The sequence below is a fragment of the Syngnathoides biaculeatus genome, chromosome 15, assembly GCF_019802595.1.
Source record: "Syngnathoides biaculeatus isolate LvHL_M chromosome 15, ASM1980259v1, whole genome shotgun sequence".
Lineage (NCBI taxonomy): Eukaryota > Metazoa > Chordata > Actinopteri > Syngnathiformes > Syngnathidae > Syngnathoides > Syngnathoides biaculeatus.
The window spans coordinates 20,281,643-20,304,563 of NC_084654.1; the positions used below are offsets into that span (position 1 = coordinate 20,281,643).

General features: G+C 46.5%; 2 protein-coding genes across 3 annotated transcripts; both read left to right on the top strand.

Annotated features, from left to right (window-relative positions):
- Positions 1-22: 22 nt before the first annotated feature.
- LOC133512920 (serine/threonine-protein phosphatase PP1-beta catalytic subunit-like) lies at positions 23-16,495 on the top strand. Its single transcript, XM_061842999.1, has 8 exons — positions 23-181; positions 3,844-3,975; positions 10,620-10,850; positions 10,947-11,051; positions 12,133-12,204; positions 12,857-13,008; positions 13,110-13,244; positions 13,339-16,495. Exons 1-8 carry the CDS (start codon positions 130-132, stop codon positions 13,441-13,443), a joined length of 984 nt encoding a protein of 327 aa, XP_061698983.1. The 5' UTR covers positions 23-129; the 3' UTR covers positions 13,444-16,495.
- Positions 16,496-17,155: 660 nt separating this feature from the next.
- Positions 17,156-22,400, top strand: manea (mannosidase, endo-alpha). 2 transcript variants are annotated; one of them, XM_061844684.1, is made up of 6 exons: positions 17,156-17,282; positions 17,374-17,497; positions 18,007-18,532; positions 18,843-18,952; positions 20,112-20,188; positions 20,277-22,400. In XM_061844684.1, exons 3-6 carry the CDS (start codon positions 18,049-18,051, stop codon positions 20,917-20,919), a joined length of 1,314 nt encoding a protein of 437 aa, XP_061700668.1. In that variant the 5' UTR covers positions 17,156-17,282; positions 17,374-17,497; positions 18,007-18,048; the 3' UTR covers positions 20,920-22,400. The 2 variants fall into 2 exon arrangements, with proteins under 2 accessions (XP_061700668.1, XP_061700667.1); XM_061844683.1 differs by lacking the exon at positions 17,156-17,282 and having other exon boundaries at positions 17,289-17,497.
- The last annotated feature ends 521 nt before the right edge of the window (positions 22,401-22,921 follow it).

The window sequence follows — 22,921 nt, forward strand, 5'->3', positions numbered from 1 at the left end:
TAAATGATTACACCTGTATGTTAAAAACCTCGCGCCGGTTTACAACAGCGCCCTCAAGCGTACGCAAGACGCCTCGCTTCTCGCTCTCCACAGTCGGGTCCCAAGCACGACTCCCATCAGAGCGTGAACATGGCGGAGGGCGAATTGAACGTGGACAGCCTCATCTCTCGCCTTCTGGAAGGTGAGCGGAACCGCAGACAAAGACACGCGCCGAACACCGTCGTCCGGTTCGCCGCGCCGGGTCGCGTTTGCCTTCCTCGCGGGCTTCGCCGGAGCCGCCTCGTTTCGACGTCGCCACAATAGCAAGCGGGGCTAACTGGGCTAGCTAGCTTGGTTAGCTCGGCGCTATCCGTCGCCTCGCAGTGTTTATAAACACTCGGCCGGTGAACGCCTACATTAGGCGACGCTTAGCTTAGTCACGCACTTTGCCCTTACTTTATAACGTTCCAGGCTCTCTTTTAGCCATCACATTTTTTCAAAATAATAACTACGGTGACGAGTGTTGCCTTAAAACGTTGCAACGAGTAGGAGTGGCAGCTACGTGGATGTGGAACCGTCCCAAAAACTCTTGAACCTGCCTTAGCTCCCTTTACTTTTCTTCTCGAAAACCACTCGTCATTTTTTCCCCATTATGAACGTTTGATAGTGGTTATCAAATTTAATGTACCATGTAGGACAAAACAAAAGGCCATTTAAATACTGCGAGTATGACGAAACATACAAAAATGTGTAAGCTATGGCGCTGCGACTAATGAGTGAGGGAACGTGACGTACAACGTTTTTAAAGATGATAAATCATTTTTACTTTGATGGGTGAGCATACACTTCAGAGACTCAACAATTTGCCTAAAAATATTAAGTACATTTTTCACACGTCCCTTTTAAAATGTTGGAATATTTTATAGATTAAATTGGTAAGAATCGTGCTTCCAAACACGGTTTTAATGACTAAACGAAATACTTATTTTCACATTATTATTATTATTTTTTGTGGGAGTGCCAGTTATTAGGTTCATATTTATTTTGTTTCTGGGGTGGATTTTCATTTTTATTTTGGTAAACAGATTTGTGCCCCAAAAAATAATGACTATAGAAGGAAATTGCATTTATTTCAATAATTTGAAAAATAAAAGTAATAAAAACACTAAAGTTAAACTGGTACATTAGTTTGCCACACTAAAATTGTTCAAGCCTTTATTTCAATTTTGATGATTAAGGCTCAAAGACAAAACTTTTATTTTTAAACTATTAGTTTCATATTTAATTAGTTTCTGGGGTGGATTTTTTTTTGTTATTTTATTTTGGTAAACAGATTTGTGCCCCAAAAAATAATGAATATAGAAGGAAATAATTTGAAAAATAAAAGTGATTAAAAAGTAATAAAAATAATAAAGTTAAACTGGTATATTAGTTTGCCACACTAAAATATTTCAAGCCTTTGTTTCAATTTTGATGATTAAGGCTCAAAGAGAAAATGTCTACCCAGTATTTCTCAAATTTATATATATTCAATTTTTTGGGCACACACATCGACATAAAGAATGTCAAGATTTATTAGACTTGGATTTTGGGGAAGGGCGGCAACTGGTAAAGCGTTGGCCTCACAGTTCTGAGGTCCCGGGTTCAATCCCGGCTCCACCTGTGTGCCCTTTGCATGTTCTCCCCGTGCCGGCGTGGCTTTCCTCGGGGCATTCCGGTTTCCTCCCACGTCCCAAAAACATGCAACATTAATTGGACACGCTCAATTGCCCCAAGGTGTGATTGTGGGTGTGGTTGTTTGTCTCGATGTACCCTCCGATTGGCTGGCAACCGGTTCAGGGCGTACCCCGCCTCTTGCCCGTTGACAGCCCGGATAGGCTCCGGCACTCCCTGCGACCCTCGTGAGGATAAGCAGCAAAGAAAATGGATGGATGGATTTTTGGGGAAGAAATCAATTCCTTTTTTGTAAGGCCAGATTGCACAGCCCTATATTAAATGTTTTTGCAAAACTTAAATAAACGGTTGCAATTGCTTCAAAAACATTTTTAAATAAATTGTTTTATCAAGGAGGTTTGTGGGTTGTCGTCGATGAGCAAGTGGACATTTTAGGTAGCTGTTGCTCTAGAAACAGAGATGAAACATTTTTTGATGGTGGGAGGACCAGATTGCAAGCAAAAAGGGGTTTTTAAAAAAAAATGAAAAAAAGAGCAAGTGCGGTAGGATTAGTATCATCATTTCATGTTCATAATCAAGAACCCAAGAGAGCTGTTTTTTTTTTTCTCTTCGACGTGAGTGTACCAAGCTGCTTTGGCATCGTATAAAATGTCCTTGGCACACTTTATTGTGGTTTATTTCTCAGCGTCGCTGCTGTGTTGAATGAACTCAGATGGGAAAAACACTCCTTGTTGTTTATGCTCTGTGAGCGTTAGTTCGTCGTCCATACGGTGGCGACGTGACACTTTAATTATACAATATGGCCCTGGCATTGGAACTGGAGTCAGAACCTCCATCCATTTTCTTAGACGCTTATCCTCACGAGGGTCGCGGGGAGTGCTGGAGCCTATCCCAGCTGTCAACGGGCAGGAGGCGTGGTACACCCTGAACTGGTTGCCAGGCAATCGCAGGACACATGGAGACATCCCACCGTCGTATCTTACCACAGCTCGTTAGAATGTATTATGATGCCGTCAAGGAATGAGAGTCAGCCACCATCGCTTTTTGGTGGTTCTTTGGACGGCGAGCGACCGGCCTCCCCCGGCCGCCGAAGCTCGGCTCCCGGCCGCCGAAGCTCGGCTACCTAGCTCCCCCGGCCCCCGAAACTCTGCTACCGGCCTCCCCCGGCCGCCGAAGGTCGGCTCCCGGCCGCCGAAGCTCGGCTACCTAGCTCCCCCGGCCCCCGAAACTCTGCTACCGGCCTCCCCCGGCCGCCGAAGCTCAGCTACCTAGCTCCCCCGGCCCCGAAACTCTGCTACCGGCCTCCCCCGGCCGCCGAAACTCTGCTACCGGCCTCCCCCGGCCGCCGAAACTCTGCTACCGGCCTCCCCCGGCCGCCGAAACTCTGCTACCGGCCTCCCCCGGCCGCCGAAACTCTGCTACCGGCCTCCCCCGGCCGCCGAAGGTCGGCTAACGCCCCGCTCATCAGACTCCACGTTATTCTGAAGAACTATCCGCGGCTGCCGGCCCGGAGCTCCGGGGGCCTTTGTTTACGCACTTATATCCCGCGCGTAGGCCTCCGAGTAGTCAGACTCCGCGTCATTCCCGTCCAAAGAACCATCCGAATATTCAACATTTACAGGCACAGGTTCAAATCTGTACGGAAGTATTCCTCCGTCTTCCCGATCAACCGATACTTCAATTTCTTCATCAGATGAGGATCAAACCGAGAAATCAGCGCTGACAATAACTGTGTAGGAACGTAACATACGTTCATCTGACTCCGAAAATATCAGCGACCGGAAACATTCAAAATTGCCGATATAAACCTTAAATAATATTTTAAATTTACAGTTTTAAAGTTACAGTTCCAATGACATGACCTATCTGATACATTTTTATTTTCAATGAGTGGAGTTCCCCTTTAAACAAATAAAACGCAACTTACGGGTAGCTAGCTGCTAACTTTAGCCAAAAAGAGCCGACTGCATACGTCACTCACCAGTCCACGCCCACTTTTTGAAGGTATACGCATTTACTTCATCGTATTGTTATGTAACAATGAAAAATCTGCTTTTATCCACTTCGTCGCTAATATTCAATCGCTGTGGACGTTTGAATTGGTTGGATAGAATTTGACGGGTTACGTGGAATTGTCACTGAATGGTGTGTTGAAACGATGAAAATGACCCCCCCCCCCCCCTGCTCCAGTGAGGGGATGTCGCCCGGGCAAGATCGTGCAGATGACCGAGGCAGAGGTGCGGGGGCTGTGCATCAAATCCCGGGAGATCTTCCTCAGCCAGCCCATCCTGCTGGAGCTCGAGGCGCCACTCAAGATCTGCGGTCAGTGTTCTGCCTCTCACTTACTCCATTTTGTGCAAATGTCGAATAAAGAGCGCGGACCTCTGCTCAAGTTAAATAAAATTTTAAAAACGTACATATAATTGTATGTAGTGTTGTGGGAAATACGACTAAAAATGATCGCCATTTTTTAAAATTTTTTTGCAAGTACCTCCTCAAAAAATAATTACCGTAATTCCCGGCCTACAGAGCGCACCTGGTTATAAGCCTCACCCAGTACATTTGTAAAGGAAATACCATTTGGTACATACATACGCCGCAGCTGTGTAAAAGCCGCTAGAGCCCACATTGAAACCGCTTTGAAACAGAGATATTTACAAAGAAAGATGGTACAGAGAGAGTTTAATGCTAGCGCTGCCGCGCTACTGCTAACGCTAGCGTCACGGCGCTAACAGGGCCGGTGGGAAAAAAAAAAAAAACATACCGGTAAAAATCACTAAGACATAGGAGTAATACGCTAGCGCGGCTAACGGGGCCGGACCGGTAAAAAGTCACTTCCTCGGCACATATATTCCTCCAGTCTCGCTCTTACCTTTTCCGCTCGAGTGCCCCCTTGCGGCCGTTACAAAAAAATGCACAAATTAGCTGCATCACTGCATAAACCGCAGGGTTGAAAACGTGTAAAAAAAGTCGTTACGGCTCACAGGCCGGAAATTATGGTAGCGCTCCAAGTACTGCCATAATGATCAATGTAAAAATACAGTAGCATAGTAGGCCCATGTTCATCACAGATGAGGCAGTGGTTTTATACTTAAAAAGTATAAATATAAGTATAGTAGTACAAGTATTTAATATTTTTGTTCACCGCTGTATCATTTTGAAGTGTGAACATTAACACGGCTCTTGAATGTAATAAATGTGGGTTGTCAAAGGTCAAGTGTCATCCCTATAAACATTCTAAAATAGATATTGAAATGAAAAATACATACAACATTATTCACTTCAATGTCTATATGATAAAATAAATATGAGCGGAGAGCGCGTCATCCATGGGCAAAGTTGCGAAAGTGTCATTCGACATCCAGGTGGTCGCCATATTGGCTGCATCTTCTGTCCGTGACGTCACCCCGGACATTCGCCAATGAAAACACGCGGTGCACCCTAACTATGGGACACGCCCCTTCTGACACGGAAGCCCTTTTCGAAGAAGAGAACATCTCACAATCGAGTGAAGTGTCCGGGGCAATATTACCCTATCGTTTCGAGCCATATTTAGATGATATGCGGATCACTTCAAACTAACAACAGACTCCCAGACAGTATGTATGAGCCAGCCCAGCCGAAGCTGTGCTCGACTCCGAGGCACGACGCAGAAGCCTTCGCCGGTGAGCCCGACGCGGAAGCCGTCCAACGCGCACATCGACACATTTAGAACCCCTTCTTTTTTTACGTTAGAAGGGACGGATGACTATTATTTTTTTTAGTAGCTGTATACACACGTACTTGTCATTTGGAACCCACGAAGCTCTCGTCCTTTGCACCCGTGCAATCCATTTTTCACGACGAACCGGATCTTTTGGAAGAGTTTGAAGAGCGAATCCATCCTCCCGAGCATTTGAACAATATTCAGCAATAAAAAGTATCAAGAGTGAATCCATCGAGCAATATCCAGCAATGCAACGAGCCGGCATTTTGGCTAACGCGCAGGAACAACGAGCTAGCTCCCCGCAGGTAAAACTAATAGAAACAAACGAGTCTGCTTGAGCGCGCCACTGCCTCCAACATCACTTCCTGCTTCTTGTCGAAAACAAATCCCTCGAGAGGATTTTCATGGCGGGACTTGCAAAAAGCCATACACGCCAAAATCATGTTTTGTGGTGAAAAAATGGATAGGTCCATACCGGCTGCCATTTTTTTTTTTTTTCATTAATAACACACTAAAAATTATCCATTTCATGACACTTGACGTTTAATGATTCAATTATAATGTATTATAGTGTACATGAAGGTGAAATTACATTATACAACATAAAATGCAAATTTATTGTGGTTAAAAGCAAAACTCTGTAACGTTATGCTAGTTTAGGATTTAATTATATGATTCTTTCACTTAACATAACTTTGATGTACTGTAAAATGAGAATCATTGGGTTAAGATTTATTCACTTGACTATTGCAATTCATGTTTTCAATGCATTTTATGTATTAATTCAGCGATTGTTCGGCGTACCGCACGCGGCTCGCTTTACGTCAATGTCGGCACAAATACCGAGACGGCAGATGAATTTGATGTACAGTAAGTGTGGCGCCGATGCAGTCCGCAGCATTGCGAGTCTCGAGCGCCTGCGCCGTCGGCGAAATCCCACTCGGCACTCGCGCGCACAGCCGTGCGTGGAGTCTATTCCTCGCGCCGCAGCGAGCGCCGAGCCGTCTTACATAACCGCGCCGCATCGCCGAACGCCCGCCTGGGTCACCCTCTCCTTGCCGAGGAACGCACACAATGCCTTCAAATCGTTCCTTTACAAGTCGAACGGAGGCAGCGAGGCACACCTTGCATTCCAGACAGCTTTCGACTTCTCTTCCGCGTCGCTCGGTGGACATTTGTTCGCTTACAAGAAAGAAGACAATGATGACTCCTCAACAGCCTTTCACCTCCTCGTCCTCCTCCTCACGCTTGTCAAACATTGCTGTCTGACCGCAATAATTAACAGGCTTTGCAATGTCAACACCCTTGCTTTTAATTCGATTTTTTTTTTTTTTATGGCCTGTATTTTTTTATACTAGTAGATTTCGTACTAATATTTACTGTAATTGGGACTTTTCTACTCAACTTTATTTATAGAGCACTTTTAAAACAACCACAGCTGCACGCTATGCGGTTTACGCCGTGTTAAGAATAAAGCATAAGTGAAATATGGGGCAAATTAAAAGCATTGGTTAGTGAGTGAGAGTTGGGTGAAACATGTGTACCGTAATTTCCCGACTATAAGCCCCCTTCAACCCTGCGGTTTGTACGGTGATGCGGGTAATTTGTGCATTTTTTTTTTTCCGAACGGCCCCAAGGGGGCACTCGAGCAGAAATGTAAGAGTGAGACCGGTGGAATATATGTGCCGAGGAAGTGACTTTTTACCGGTCCGGCTCCGTTAGTGCTGTGCTAGCATGTTGCTGCGCTGTTACTGCCGCGTCTCAGTGATTTTTACCGGTGTATGAGTGTGTGTGTGTGTATATATATATATATATATATATATATAATTTTTTTAACTGATCGTGCTAGCGTGTTGATGCTGTGTTACTCCCGTGTCTCAGTGACTTAGCTTTTTTTTTTTTTTTTTTTTTTTTTTAAACTGGCCGTGTTAGCACTGTGCTACTGTGTTGCTGCTGTGTTACTGCCACGTTTCTCTGGATTTTTACCGGTATGCTTGTTTTTTTTTTTTTTTTTTATAAACCGGCCCTGTTAGCACTGTGCTAGCGTAAGCGCTGTGTTAGCGCGTTGCTGCTGTGTCACTCCAGCGTCACAGGCACTGTTTGGAAAGAAAAGCTAAGGTATATGACTCTTTCTGTGTACCGTCTTTCTTTGTAAATATCTCACGTTTTAATGTGGGCGCATGCGGCTTTTAATCAGGTGCGGCTCGTGTGTGTACAAAATGCTTTTTCCTTTTATAAATGTCGTGGGTGAGGCTTATAATCAGGTGCGCTCTATAGTCCGGAAATTACTGTAATAACTGTTTAAGGATATATGGCAGGGTGATTTTATTGGGTAAGATTATCTGTCAGCATTGTTTTTTTTTTTTTTTAATAGATTTTCTATTAGCATAATTTAAAGGGCGGCCTGGCTGTTTTCCACTGGCCACACTATCAACATGACTGCGAAGAGAGTTGAGCTTGTTTACAAAAAGGCAACTTTGCAATTTGATTTATTTTTTTTTAAAGCATCTTTTCTTACCTTTATTGCAACTGTTCTTTAAAAAATGAATTTAAATACATTTATGAAATGGGATTGTTTCCATATTGCTTTCCGTAGGAACAGAAAGGAGCCCGGTGCGAGGTTATCGTGAAGTTGCAATTGTGCGGAACATTGGCAAAGACGTGATGCCCGTTCATGTGTCTCAAAAACAATGATTTATGGACATGTTGTAAACTTTTGACATGAATACTTAGCTGCTTCTAGCAAATATTTTGCCGTGTGGCCTGTTTCGACTTACTGTATGTAAACATCTGCCCCCTGAGCCTCTCCGTCATCCTGTTTCGATGCACCGCAGTAAATAAATTACTGCCCGGGGTTTCCTCAGGCACTCCAAAAATACCTGTCGACATTTAAATCAACCGAGCCAGCGCACAAACGGACATGCTGAATAAATTTCCTTGATGCCTGCGGGGCGACGAAATGAAATGCGCCATTTAATCTCAAAGCGGAAGTTTGTCTATGTTTCCTCGAGGATGTACAACGACAAGGAACAATTTTTTTAATGAGGGATGGACAAAGACAAAATTAAAAAGCGGTTAATTAGTTGCAGTTATTTAACTAAATGTCCTAGATTAACTACGTGGGGAAATTAGCCTTCATTTGACAAATTTCTCAACCAAAAATGAATTAACGATATTTCGGAATGGCCATTTCTGTGATCTATGAGGGAAATTTGCATACATCTAATTACTAGAAAAGACATTTGACTAAATTTAATTTATCGGCTATGAGAAGATGGCACGGTGGATCAGCTGGTAAAGCATCGGCCTCACAGTTCTGAGGTCCCGGGTTCAATCCCGGCCGGACCCGCCTGCTTGGAGTTTGCATGTTCTCCCCTGTGCCTGCGTGGGTTTTCACCCACATCCCAAAAACATGCAACATCAATTGAACACTCTAAATTGACCATAGGTGTGATTGTGAGTGCGGCTGTTTGTCTCGATGTGCCCTCGTGAGGATAAGCGGATAAGAAAACGGATGGATGGAACTATGAGAAAAATCAACATTGATCTGACAGTTTTTTTGTTTTTTTTTAAAGTATTGTTTTTAAAATTTCACTCTTGAGCCACAGCTGTTCCCAGCCCACGCCGTCACGGTTCTGCGACTTTCTGCCACCACGGCGTCAATTTGTCTCCGACAAACGTCCGTGAAGAGCAGCAAAACATTCTTTTATCACTCGTTCAATCATTCATTTGCGCATGTTTTTGTGTTCGACACAAAGAGGGCAAAAATAAGAAGCGTGCAGTCATGTCTGGTTTCCGCGCCAGCACCGGATTTCGCTCGACTCGCCGCCGTGTCGTCGGCCGCCGTGTAACAGAAGAAGTCGCACAAGTTGCAATTTTGACCATTCGGGTCCGTATGCAGCCGGGACCTGTTATTAGTTATTTTTTTTTGGGGGGGTGGATTTGAGTCATGGTGGCACGATTTGATGGTTTTCCGGAAAGGCTCTGGCACACATTATGACCGCAACTCAGCCTATTATTACGGTGGTGACCGTCGGCGTGGAGCGCTTAGCCTGAATTAGCGCGACTCTTACTTGGGGATTCAAAGGGATCAGGACTTGGGCTGGTGACGGACCATCGGCACCCCCCCGCCGTGACCCTCGTTCAGTACCCGCTTTCATTCTACCTTCTCGGAAAATATGTGCAACTGAGGTGTCAAAGGAGAGCCGGCGTATATTCACCTGTCCCTTCCAGACAATTCTTTTCGAGTGGTACGATGGAGATTTTGTGTCTGGACTTCACCTCTACGACGAATATTTGATTAACTTGAATAAGATTACGCCAACGTTACACCTTTGGGAGGAAGTATCAGAATCCGTTGTACCTTTAGAGGGCCATTATGACCGTGAAACCATAAAAATGTTGAACTGCCTCATCATATTTACAAACTAGTTTTGGAATCTGAAATCAAGGGTAACGGGTTTTCCAACTATTGTTGTTTGGTAACACAAAAATGTTTGTAATATCTCAACGTTATCATTTATGACATGACAATTTGACATTTTGGGACAGATTTTTAACAAAAATTATGGAAGTTGATACACATGATTTGCCTCCACCATTATGTCTGTGAAACCCTAAAAATATTGAACTGCCTCATCATATTTACAAACTAGTTTTGCAATCAGAAATCAAGGGTAACGGGTTTTCCAACTATTGTTGTTTGGTAACACAAAAATTCTTGTAATATCTCAATGTTATCATTTCTGACATGACAATTTGACATTTTGGGACAGATTTTAACAAAAATCATGGAAGTTGATACACATTATTTGCATCCGCGGGCCACATAAAATCAAGCGGCGGGCCGGATCTGGCCCCCGGGCCTTGAGTTTGACACCTGCGCTTTAGCAGGTTCAAGTATTCCGACAATTAGTTTGGCGGCGAGCCGGGAAAAAGCTGGCTAGGGTGACCATGGTTAAAAGGGGATGTGTCGTTCCGGTTTCCACGCCGCTTATCCTCACAAGGCTGAGTGCCGGAGCCTATCCCAGCTAACAGCTGACCACACCCTGATCCGGTTGCCAGTCACTCACAAGGCACGTACCGACACCATCACTGAGCGGGAATCGATCCCGCGCTGCTCGGATCAAAGTCAGCCGCATGTAGCACGGCACCGTCAGTGACTTCTTAAAAGGGGCGATCGCTTACCATTTCCTCTCGTGTGAAAATGTGGCGTGAATACGAATTAACAGGTTCAGGTGTGTCCTAATATCGTCGCCAGGTGACATCCACGGGCAGTACACGGACCTGCTGCGTCTTTTCGAGTACGGCGGCTTCCCCCCTGAGGCCAACTACTTGTTCCTCGGCGACTACGTGGACCGAGGCAAGCAGTCGCTGGAGACCATCTGCCTGCTGCTGGCCTACAAGATCAAGTACCCGGAGAACTTCTTCCTGCTCAGGGGCAACCACGAGTGCGCCTCCATCAACCGCATCTACGGCTTCTACGACGAGTGTGCGTTGGGGGGGTGGGCGTCCGGGTGCGCCGGAGTCTCGCCACGCGCCCCAAAAAAATAATTCTAATCAAATAATTTTCATTTGCGCTCCCCAGGTAAGCGCAGGTTCAACATCAAGCTGTGGAAGACGTTCACGGACTGCTTCAACTGCCTGCCCATTGCCGCCATCATCGACGAGAAGATCTTCTGCTGCCATGGAGGTCAGTCGGTCGACCACACATGGGGAGCGGACCGGGGGGGGGGGTAGTTTCCGAGCAATATTGTCACTGAATTATGTTTTGCAGATATTAATGTGTAATAATCTTAAAGCCTCCAGTTTTTAATTTGGTCATTTTGTACAGTGTATGCTTACAATACAAAAATAGCTCACAATAAGCGAATGATTTTACATTTTTAATAGCAACGTAGCGACATGGTGGAACAGCTGGACAGTGTTGGCCTCACAGTTCTGAGGACCGGGGTTTGATCCCGGCCTCACCTGTGTCTTGAGTTTGCATGTTCACCCCGTGCCTGCGTGGGTTTCCTTCGGTTTCCTCCCCCATCCCAAAAGCATGCAATATGAATTGGACACTAAATTGACCTTAGGTTTGATTGTGAGTGGCGTGTTAGTGGATCAGCTGGAAAAGCGTTGGCCTCACAGTTTTGAGGACCCGGGTTCAATCCCGGCCCCGCCTGTGTGGAGTTTGCATTTTCCTTCTGTGCCTGCGTTGGTTTCCTCCCACATCCCGCAAACATGCAACATTCATTGGACACTCTAAATTGCCACTGGGTGTGATTGTGAGTGCGGCTTTTTGTCTCGATGTGCCCTGGGATTGGCTGGCAACCAGTCCAGGTTGTACCCACTTCCTGCACTTGGACAGCTGGCATAGGCTCCAGTACTCCCCGCGACCCTTGTAAGGATAAGCTGCAAAGAAGATGTATGTAATTGTGAGTGTGGCTGTTTGTCTCGACGTGCCCTGCGATTCGCTGGCGAGCAGTCCAGGGTGTACCCTGCCTCCTGCCCGTTGACAGCTGGGATAGGCTCCAGCAATTCCCGCGACCCTCGTGAGGATAAGTGGCAAAGAAAATGGATGGCTGTGAATGTGAGTGCGGCTGTTTGTCTCCATGTGCCCTGTGATTGGCTGGCAACCAGTTCAGGGGTGTACCTTGCCTCTTGCCCGTTGACAGCTGGGATAGGCTCCAGCACTCTCCGCGACCCTCGTGAGGATAAGCGGCTAAGGAAATGGATGGATAGCAACATCAACAAAGTAATCTTGCATTTGTTTTTTTTTAACATTCCAGGACTTTCACCAGACCTGCAGTCAATGGAGCAGATCCGTAGGATTATGAGGCCAACGGATGTGCCTGATACAGGTATTATATCAAATATTGTGTGCGCGTTGTGAATTATTATTATCTCCTCGCCACTCCCAGTGGAGGTTTAAAGCTTGATATAAAACAAAGAGAAAGTAAAAGCGGAGGCCTTTCGTTTGTTTGTTTTAGTCCCGTCCTGTTTGGCATGTGGCCGCAATACCGAGACCACCGAACCCTGACCCGTCGTTGCCGATTCTGCACAAATTCCGCCCATAAAAGTTATGAATAGGTGACAAAGGGCAACCTCGGAGTTCAACTTTCACTGGAAGCCTTTCCCGTCGCCAACTCTCGACGGGACACGGTCGAAGACCTTCTCAAGTTCTCAGAGCGCACGGAGAATGCCCCCCCCAAGAACCCCGCTGAGGGTGGAGGCCCGGTCCAGTGTTGTACGGCCAGGAAGAAAACCACACCGCTCCTCCTGAATCTGAAATTAGACTTCCCGATGGATCGTCCTCTCCGGCCGCCCCAAATAGATCGCACCAGGGCCACTGGTGTGATCCTCTTATTTTTGGAACGCGCCATCTGTCATCTGTTGTCATGATGCACAATTTTTTTTCCGCACCTTTTTTAACGTAATTCCATAATTTCTCGTAGAAGAGGGGAAACCAGAAACAGTTTTGCGGTTGAATGTGTGCGTTTTCCCGATTTCCAGGCCTGCTGTGCGACCTCCTTTGGTCCGACCCAGACAAGGACGTGCAGGGCTGGGGGGAGAACGACCGCGGGGTGTCGTTCACTTTCGGCGCCGACGTGGTCAGCAAGTTCCTCAACCGCCACGACCTGGACCTCATCTGCCGAGCCCACCAGGTGAGCGGCGGCGCCGGCGCGTTAGTCACAGCTCCGCGTGGGCGATCTTTGGATCGGCGTCACGGGCGTTCCGGAATGACGCCGCGCGTCTCCTCCGGCAGGTCGTGGAGGACGGGTACGAGTTCTTCGCCAAACGCCAGCTGGTTACGCTCTTTTCGGCGCCCAACTACTGCGGCGAGTTCGACAACGCCGGCGGCATGATGAGCGTGGACGAATCGCTCATGTGCTCCTTCCAGGTACCCGGCGTGCACGGCGCCACAAACCGGCGCACACACACACTCACGCGACTGTCATATTAATTTTTTTTACATCAATTTCTCTTGTTTAAAGATCTTAAAGCCGTCGGAGAAGAAGGCAAAATATCAATACGGGGGGATCAATTCCGGTCGGCCCGTCACTCCTTCCCGCACCACTCAGGCGCCGAAGAAGAGGTGAACGTTGAGCCTTGTGACCCCCCCCCCCTACCCACCCCCAACCACCCCACCCCCCCAGATGCATACACACAGCCTCTCACCAAGCACCCCCCCCCACCCCCACCCCCCCTTTCTGCTTGTATAGCACAAGTCACAGTGGAACCTCCAAAGTTGACGTTTCAGTTTCCTAACGGTTGTTTCCACAGGAAGTGATGTCAAGTGAATTAATTAATAGAACTCTCAAGATGAGCGGTACCGATTCTGTTAGGGAAGTGTTGTGAAAGTGTATTTACGTTGCCCCGGTAACCTCGAGCATTGTTGCGTATTTGGTATTTGATTATTTGTTGCTCATTTTTCTACCGAGCAGGCGGGCGGTTAACTCTGTGTCTCAACGGGATTTCATTTCTCGTTCGCCGGTGTCGTCACAAAAGTTCTAATCAAAAGACGCTCACTGGGCTAACCCGAACCCGAATGTTCCCCTTTAGGAGGTTCCACTGTACTATTCTCTCCATTGACGGCTCTTTTCTTTGTGTAGGCGTACATAAAATTGCTCTGACCAATCTGTTTATTTACACTTTTGTTGTTTGCCTGTTTGTTGATATTTTGACAATATTAATGCACATCTTTGTGGGGGGTGTGGAGGAAGAAATGTATTTAATCGGTGTCAATTTTTTGCCGAGCGAGTCTCCCGTTTAGCCGCTGTTCCAGCTGAACCGCATAAACTGCATACGTACACGCGTTATTACTGGACATGTGTAAATGACGTCTCGCTCACGAGTCGGATCGAAAATGAAGGGACCGGTGTTTATGAAAGGTTGAACTTTCCGCCCTCCAGACACGGATTCCGCTGTGCCTCCACTTAAAAAAAGATTCCACAGATGCAGTGGAACCGACGACGTTAAAGGGGAAATCCGGCGCTTTGCGTGAACAGTGTATCCAATAGGTCATGTAATATGGAGTCTTATTTTGACAATGTGAGGTTAAATCATCTCTCATTTATTGGTGTTTTGAGAAGATTTTTATCGACAATTACGAATTTTCAGGGGCGCTGCCATTTTTGCGAGTCACATGACTTGTGTGCGCGGATGTGATGTGTAAAGTGCTGCACCAAAGGCTTGATTACATTCTGATTTCTCTGATTTATCCTCCTATGATGAAAAAATAGCAGTATCGGTTGATCGGGAAGACTGAGGAATACTTCCATACAGATTTGAACCTGTGGCTATAAATAATGTTGAATATTCGGGGGGGGGGGGGGGGGGGGTGATGCGGAGTCTGACTAGTCGGAGGCCCATGCGCGGTACATAAATGCCGAAACAAAGGCCCCCGGAGGTCCGGGCCGGCAGCCGCGGATGGTTTTTCGAACGGGAAAGACGTGGAGTCCAACGAGCGAGCTCTGGCGCCGGAGGCCGTTAGCCCCGAACGCTGAAGCTAGGCTAAAGGCCGCCGCCGAAAGGGTGGCCGGGAGCTTCGACGTCCCGGGAGGCTGTTAGCCAAGCTTCTGCGGGGGCGGAGGCCTTTGGCTGAGCCCTTGTTTCGGCATTTAGTCAGACTCGGCGTCATTCCCCCCGAAGAACCATCCGAATATTCAACGTTTACAGTCAGAGGTTCAAATCTGTATGCAAGTATTCCTCCGTCTTCCCGATCAACCGCTACTGCTATTTCTTCATCAGATGAGGATAAATCCCAGAAATCAGCATGGGCGCAAATGGTGTCCCATCTAATCGAGCCTTTGGTGCGGCGCGGTACACGTCACATCCGCGCACGTAGGTCATGTGACTCACAAAAAATGGCAGCGCCACTGAAAATTTGAAATAGTCGATAAAAAATCTTCTCACAACACAAGAGAGGATTTAACATCACATTGTCAGAATAGAGTACATATTTTGTGACCTATTGGATACATTGCTCATGCAAAGTACTGGATTTCCCCTTTAAATTAATAAACCTTTGAAGCTCACACGCGGAGCTAACTCTCCCCGTGAACAGTCCGTAGTCGGTGGCTACGTAGCGAGAAGCTAGCCTGGTCGCGATCAGAAAAGATCCAAATTCTTAGCTCACACGAGAGTCCAATCCTTGTCTCTAACTCACTCAGTACTTCTTTTTTGCCAAACCGATTTCAAATGTGCGACCTCCTTCGCGGAAGATCCCAAAAGGAAATTATTATTTTTTTTATTCTGAAAAAGTTGGTCGGTGATACCGGATGCTGCCTAGAATCTGATCTTGCCAGTTCGCTCGCAAGTCACTCAATAAGCCTTTTTTCTCAAAACGACACAAACTGAAACCAGTCACAGAAGATCCAAATGAAAAGAACTAAGAGTGTTAGCGCCACTGTAAAGCTAGCGCTAGCGTTAGTGCTAATGCTAACAGGGCCGTGAGCTCGTTCATGTTGGTTCAAGTTGTTGTTCGACTTCGGAGGTTCTACCGTATTAATTGTTTGTCATATCACGATCGTTCCTTTTTTTTTTTTTTTTTTTTTTAATCATGAAATGTGACAAATTCATACTTCCTTTTTTTTTCACTGATGGTCAGTATCTTTACTTATTTTGAATAGAGATGTGCGGCGTTTTGGGCATGTACATGTATTTTTTTTTTTTTTCTATGATAAGTGCTTGAACCAGCTTGTGGATTCCCGTCAGTGTTTAAAAAGAATATTAAATGGTAAAAGAAATCATGCGTGATGACACAAAATGGCGTCTTTTAGGAGCTTTGAAGCCAACCGTCGTCCATCCATCATCCCCTTTCCTCCCTTCCTCCTCGTTGTCCTCCCATCTTTTTGGGGGCATGATGACTGGCAGGGCAGGTGGGAGTAGGCGTTGGCTGGGCAACCGGCAACCTGGCATTGCTATTGTGATTGTGGCGCCACCTGGCGTTTAGATGCCGTGTACTACAGTATATATCTGCTCTGTTGGGCGTTCTTTTGTGCTTGTTTTGGGGTTTTTTCCCTCCATTCACACACTTTTTCTTTTTAATTTATTTCCTCATAATAATGACGCGATATGAAATGAGTGAGGTGTTAACCCAGTTTTGCAATTTGTACGAGTTTGAAAGTCAATAAAAGGATGGAAACTCAATTTCTGGTTTCTACTTTTTTTTTTTAAATATACATACATATATATGTATGTATATATGTGTATATATATATGTGTATATATATGTGTGTATATATATGTGTGTATATATATGTGTGTATATATATATATATATATTTGCTGAAGTGTACTCCTTTTGATGTAATGCTTACAGAAAGTCCTCAGAGGACCATATACTATTTTTTTTTAATTATACAATAGTCAACCCTTTCGTGCATTTATGTAGTTTTACTTTTAATATTTAATTGTACGGTATACACATGGGAAACGTAATTACTCAAATTTTAAATTATTTCATTTGAATTAAAGTAAAACTAACGGTATATTTGTTCGTACAAATACAATGACAACGACAAAAATTATAACTTAATAATAGGTTTGATCTATTAGAATTCATTAGATGTGTCAAATTGGACAAACTATTTTGCCTGAAGATAGCTGGGATACACTCCAACACTCCCCCGACCCATGTGAGGATATGCAGCTCAGATAATGAATGCATGGATATATATAAAATTAAAACCTAGAGAGGAAAAAATACTAAGGAAGTAATACTATAGTTGTATACTGTATGTACTGTAAAATATTTGTAGAGTACGTCATTTATGGACGCTGTAGGTGTAATTACAACCCCGGGACAAAGGAGGCGGTGTTCCGATCTTGGTAGCGGAAGTGGATTGATCTGTTCAGATCGTACACAACCTGGATGCATTATTTTGCACTTCCCAGCCATATCCTGCGCTTATATATGTTGCTAATACTTCCCAAGGTGAGAAGAGAATCATTTGCGGCAACATCTCCGACTGACCTGGCATTTAAATAACTCCAAGTGATGAAATTTGCTCATTATTTTTTTTAAGTACATCTCGTCAAGGGGCACCCCAGAAGGGGCGATCTGGGTGGAAGGAGGCCAACAGCAGAATATATGCTGGCGTCAGCGTTATCCGTCGGCTGTGGTGACTAGTCCAAAGTTCGTAAATGCAGGTAAGAGTTGACGTCCGGTTAGTAGTAATAAGGCGTTAGCTCGCTGTTATTATAATTAGCAGACCCATTTGGGGGTTAGTGGTGCGACATATTAATATTTTAGCGTCTAATGTTGCAAAGTGTTCTACGCTAGCTTTGACTGCGGTGCTCGTCATGCTGATGTTAAAAACTTTTTATCCAGAAAAAGAAGCAATCTACACAAAAACTACTTTCAAAGTCTGCCTTGTACAAGCGTTAAGGGTTAAGATAATCAGTTCTGAGTTACTTGTTTTTTACAGTTTTATTCATTTTTTTTTTTTTTGTGGTAGAGGTCGGTACATATCGCTCACGAATGGACAGGTTTCCAATGACGTCACCACAGTCCTTAGACCAATCGGATCAATTAACGCTTCACCTATCACCTGTGTTCTCTGACCCCTATGGCACACAAGATGGCGAAATTTGAAACATATCCATAACTGCACAGCATAAAACTGACGTAACACTGCTGCTTTTCCATCTTCTCCCAGATTTGCCGTCTCCACGATGAACCGCGGCGCACCGGGTGAAGAATGGCCCGGTTCCGGCGTAAATCCTGCGCGGCCTCGCTGGCTCTGGTCCTGCTCGTGCTCATCGTGACCATCGCGCTTAAGTCACTCGCCCCAGAGGACACGTCGTTCACCGACGGGAAGGAGCCCTCCCTCCGACGGAAGGACGACGCCGGGGTGACCGCCGGGATGAGCGAAGCCGCCCGGCTGGGCCGGGACGGCGCGTCAGCCGCCGCCGCGCTGAGCAAGTTCCCCCCGCCAAACTACTTCCTCCACGCCTTTTACTACATCTGGTACGGCAACCCCGGCTTTGACAGCAAGTACATCCACTGGGACCATCCGCAGCTGCCCCACTGGGACCCCAAAGTGGCCGAGAGGTACCCGCGAGGCAGGCGCAGCCCGCCCGACGACATCGCGGCCAACTTCTACCCGGCGCTCGGGGCTTACAGCTCCAGGGACCCGGCTGTCGTGGAGGCCCACATGCAGCAGCTGCGTACAGCTGCCATTGGTAAAAAAAAAAAAAAAAAAAAAAAAGCAGAGCGTGATGTAACGCGCGACTTCAACATCTGTGCGTAATCGCGGAGCATCTGGCTAACGGTAAAAGACGGGATACGGGGATTGGCCAGCCGAACAGATCTTGCCGAGACGTTAATGAAGTGGCACGGTTTTCGGTCAAACCCGGCTTCCTAAAGCCGACGTCACCGCTACGTATGCTAGGAATTAGCATGTCATCGAAAACGGGGACTAGCGGACAAGACTTTAATTTTTGACTGCGCCAACGTGCGGGCGCGCGTCTGAGCTATTTCATGTTACTTCAGGTGTGGTGGCCGTTTCCTGGTACCCGCCCGGCACCAAGGACGACAACGGCGAGCCAGTCGACGACATCGTGCCGCTGCTGCTGGATGCGGCGCAGCGCTACGCCATTAAGGTGACAGCACGTTTGTTCGTCGTTTGTTTTGTTCCTCAGTTGATGTTTAGGGTAGCATTATTCTGTTGTTGGAAACTAGATATGGGAATTTACCCAAAATATACCGTAATTCCCGGCTGAGTACGTTTGTAAAGGAAATACCATTTGGTACATGCATATGCCGCAGCTGTCTAAAAGCCGCAAGTGCCCACATTCAAACATGAGATATTTAGAAAGGCAGTATGCAGAATTTAACGCTCGCGCTAACGCGAACAGGGGCCGCAAAAATGAAACTTACCAGTAAATATCACTGAGACACGCCAGTAACACAGCAGCAACACGCTAGCACAGCGCTAACTTCCTCGGCACATATATTCCACCGATCTCATTCTTACCTACAGAGTTTAGCCCTGCGCTAACGGTAGCACAGCGCTAACACTTAACAGAGCCGGTTGAAATAAAACTTACCGGTAACTATCGGAGACCCCAGTAACACAGCAGCAACACACTAGTACAGCGCTAGCGCACGGCTAACAGCACAGGTAAAAGTCACTTCCTCGGCACATATCTTCCACCGGTCTCATTCTTACCTTTTATTCTTACCTACAGAGTTTAACGGTAGCGCTGCTCTAACGCTAGCGCCACGCTGACAGGCCAGTAAAAGACGGTTCCTCGGCACATATATTCCACCGGTCTCATTCTTACCAACAGAGTTTAACGCGGGCGTTGTGCTAACGGTAGCGCTAACGCTTGCGCCACGCTAACGCTAGTGCTCACGGTAACAGGGCCGGTTAACATAAAATTTACCGGTAAATAGAGACACGCCAGTAACACTGCAGCAACACGCTAGGGCAGCGCTAGTGCTAGCGCAGCGCTAACGGGGCCGGTAAAAGGCACTTCCTCGGCACATATATTCCACTCATCTCATTCTTACCTTTTCCGCTCGAGTGCCCCCCTCGCGGCCGTTAGGAAAAAATGCGCAAATTAGCCGCATCACCGCATAAACTGCAGGGTTGAAAGCGTGTGGAAAAAATAAATTACGGTAAAATGTTTCCACACAATGTATGCAGACTTCTTTTCAGATAAAGTTCAATTTAATAAGTATGGATTTAAAAACAAAAATGGGCAAAAACTGTGTCGTAAGATGACTTTTTTTTTTTTTTTTTTTTTTTGTCCACAGGTTGCGTTCCACATTGAGCCGTACAAAGGACGAGATGAAGTCAACATGTACGCCAACATCAAATACATAATTGACAGGTGAGTGGAACGACCTTTTCCCGGCACTTTATCCTCGGAACCTACTTGAAGACATCTCCGATGCATTCTGGGCCCAACCGCCCCTCAGTTACGGCGAGCACCCGGCCTTCTTCCGGTACCGCACCGACACGGGGAAGCCGCTGCCCCTCTTCTACGTGTACGACTCGTACCTGCTGAACACGGACCACTGGGCCCGGCTGCTGCGGCGCACGGAGGGCGGCGGCGGCGGCGGCGTCCGCGACACGCCCTACGACGCCGTCTTCCTGGCTCTGCTGGTGGAGGAGAAGCAGCAGCGCGAGGTGCTGCGCGCCGGATTCGACGGCGTCTACACCTACTTCGCCACCAACGGCTTTACCTACGGCGCCACTTTGCGCAACTGGCGCGCCGTCCGGGCCTTCTGCGACGACAACGGCCTCCTCTTCGTCCCCAGCGTGGGGCCGGGCTACGTGGACACCAACGTGCGCCCGTGGAACTTCCAGAACACCAGGAACCGCATCAACGGCAAGTACTACGAAACCTCGCTGGGCGCCGCGCTGGACGCCAAGCCCGACCTGGTCTCCGTCACGTCCTTCAACGAGTGGCACGAGGGCACCCAGATCGAGATGGCCGTGCCCAAAAGCGGCCCGGCGCTCTATTTGGACTATTTGCCCAACAAACCTGCCATCTACTTGGAAATTACGCGCAAGTGGGCCGCCATGTTCGACAGCGAGCGCAGGAGACGTCGCGATTAATCTGACCGGGACTTGACTCGCGACAATATGCAGATGGACAACTTTCCGATGCTCGCCTGTCAGCTTTCCGCAGGCAATCGGACTCGAGTCCTGCAGGTAACCGCCACCCGCCCCTCCCCGCGACCCACCACCAAATGATGCCACAAAGTTGGGACCAAAGCACTTTAGAGAGGATCATAAATCATTAACTTGCATCTTGCATCTAGCGTGTACACAAACATGAAGCCATGGTACATAACTGAAATCACGTTAAATTATTGGACATACACAAACCACTTTCATGAGTATCAGAAATATTATTATCCAGGATTATAGCCTAAATAACACGCTCGCGCTAACTGATTTGACGTCACAGGTATGCTAGCGCTTAACACACAAGCAATACAAAAGTCGTTTTGGCATTTACACAAAAATGTAAATTTAGGGCAGGGGTGTCGAACTCATTTTTCTCGCGGGCCACATTGCGGTTTCCCTCAGAGGGCCGTTATGACGGGAACAATACAAATATTTCACCGTCTCGTCGTATTTACATCATCAATTTATGATCTACTTTCGGAATCAGAAATCAAGGCTGATGTGTTTTTCAACTATTCACGTTTGGTAACACAAAAATGCTTGGAATATCTCAACTTTATCATTAATGATACATGACAGTTGGAAATTTTGGTACAGATTTTTACAAGAATCGTGGAAATCGACGCTTTAGATTTGGCTTCGCGGGCCGCACAAAATCACGTGGTGGGCCCGACCTGGCCCCCGGGCCTTGAGTTTGACACCTGTGATTTAGGGAATAGAGGTCATTTGTTTCGACAAAAAGACGAGTATCCGCATCTGGAGGGATGCAAAAATATACTCGGTCTCACTTTGATCACCGGTGTTAAAGTCATGGCGTGGGGGCAGGATCCGGCCCGCCTTATCATTTATAAGACCTGCAAAAGCAAATGATAGCCATCAACTTCCGCGATTCATCCTCAAGACTGTACCAAAATTGAAATGATTTTTAATAAATATCTGCGGCCCGTGGCAAAAAATGAGTTTGACGCTCCTGACTTAGACGGTGCTTGAGGTGCACTCAAGGACCGCTAACAGGTTAACTCAAACGCGGAAGGAAAACGAACTGAATTAACGCAAACATGTCCACAATATTACACCAAAGTAATAAATCTACACCGAATCTGTGACTTTGAATCTGTGTGGCTGTAAAAGGCGGAGCTTAGCATGTTTTCTGTGAACGAGAGTGCAGACGGCTGTCGCTAGCGCATCTGAGCCAGTCGCTGCGGTAGGTCAAATGTGGCAGTAAGCGCTAGTGTATAACTGTCTTCCCGTTTCTTTAAAACAATAAAAGTGCACCGGCAGCCGTGTCTTTTCTTGATTACTTGTGGGGTTATGAGGATACATTCTAAGTAGTAAGCTGTAATAACATAATAATACACCCTGGGGCGGGGGGGAAAAAAAAAACATTACATGGAAAGGTTTTGGCCACCAGAGGGCAGCAGCACTAGTCGCAACAATGAAATCTGGCCTCTTTGTTTTTCTTTTTCCTTTTTTTTTTTTTTTTTATCCCACTGCCAATGGAAACAATGAAGAAACGTTTGTGTTTTGTTCGTGGCCCCATTTTGAATACAGTCCTGTCCATCGCATGAATCCAAAATACAGATTCTAATCTGGGCACTTAAATTGGCTCTCCAGTTTTCAGTTTTTTTTTTGTTTTGGTTTTGCAGCATACGGAGACGCGTCCCCGGATGAGCTCAGCAGCTGTTATTTGTTCATTCTCACTGAGAATCACATATGACAGAAAAGCAAAAAAAAAAAAAAAACAACAAAAAATCCACACAAACATTTCTTCCTTTTGAACACGTACAGTACATGTCGTGCTTTGGGCCTTTTTCACATCAGCTGGAATTGGAGCCTTAGCCAAGTTAGAGGGAACTATGAACATCTAATAGCGGTTTTGCACGAAACCTTCAGTTTTCTACCAGAAAGAAACCATCTATGTATCAGG

Bases quoted from the DNA above. Each gene is read 5' to 3' on its own strand.
- LOC133512920 (XM_061842999.1), top strand. From the start codon at position 130: ATGGCGGAGGGCGAATTGAACGTGGACAGCCTCATCTCTCGCCTTCTG. The intron at 10,851-10,946 runs GTGCGTTGGGGG...TGCGCTCCCCAG, and splicing joins CTACGGCTTCTACGACGAGT to GTAAGCGCAGGTTCAACATC. The intron at 13,245-13,338 runs GTACCCGGCGTG...TCTTGTTTAAAG, and splicing joins CGCTCATGTGCTCCTTCCAG to ATCTTAAAGCCGTCGGAGAA.
- manea (XM_061844684.1), top strand. From the start codon at position 18,049: ATGGCCCGGTTCCGGCGTAAATCCTGCGCGGCCTCGCTGGCTCTGGTC. The intron at 18,533-18,842 runs GTAAAAAAAAAA...ATGTTACTTCAG, and splicing joins GCTGCGTACAGCTGCCATTG to GTGTGGTGGCCGTTTCCTGG. The intron at 18,953-20,111 runs GTGACAGCACGT...TTTTGTCCACAG, and splicing joins CGCAGCGCTACGCCATTAAG to GTTGCGTTCCACATTGAGCC.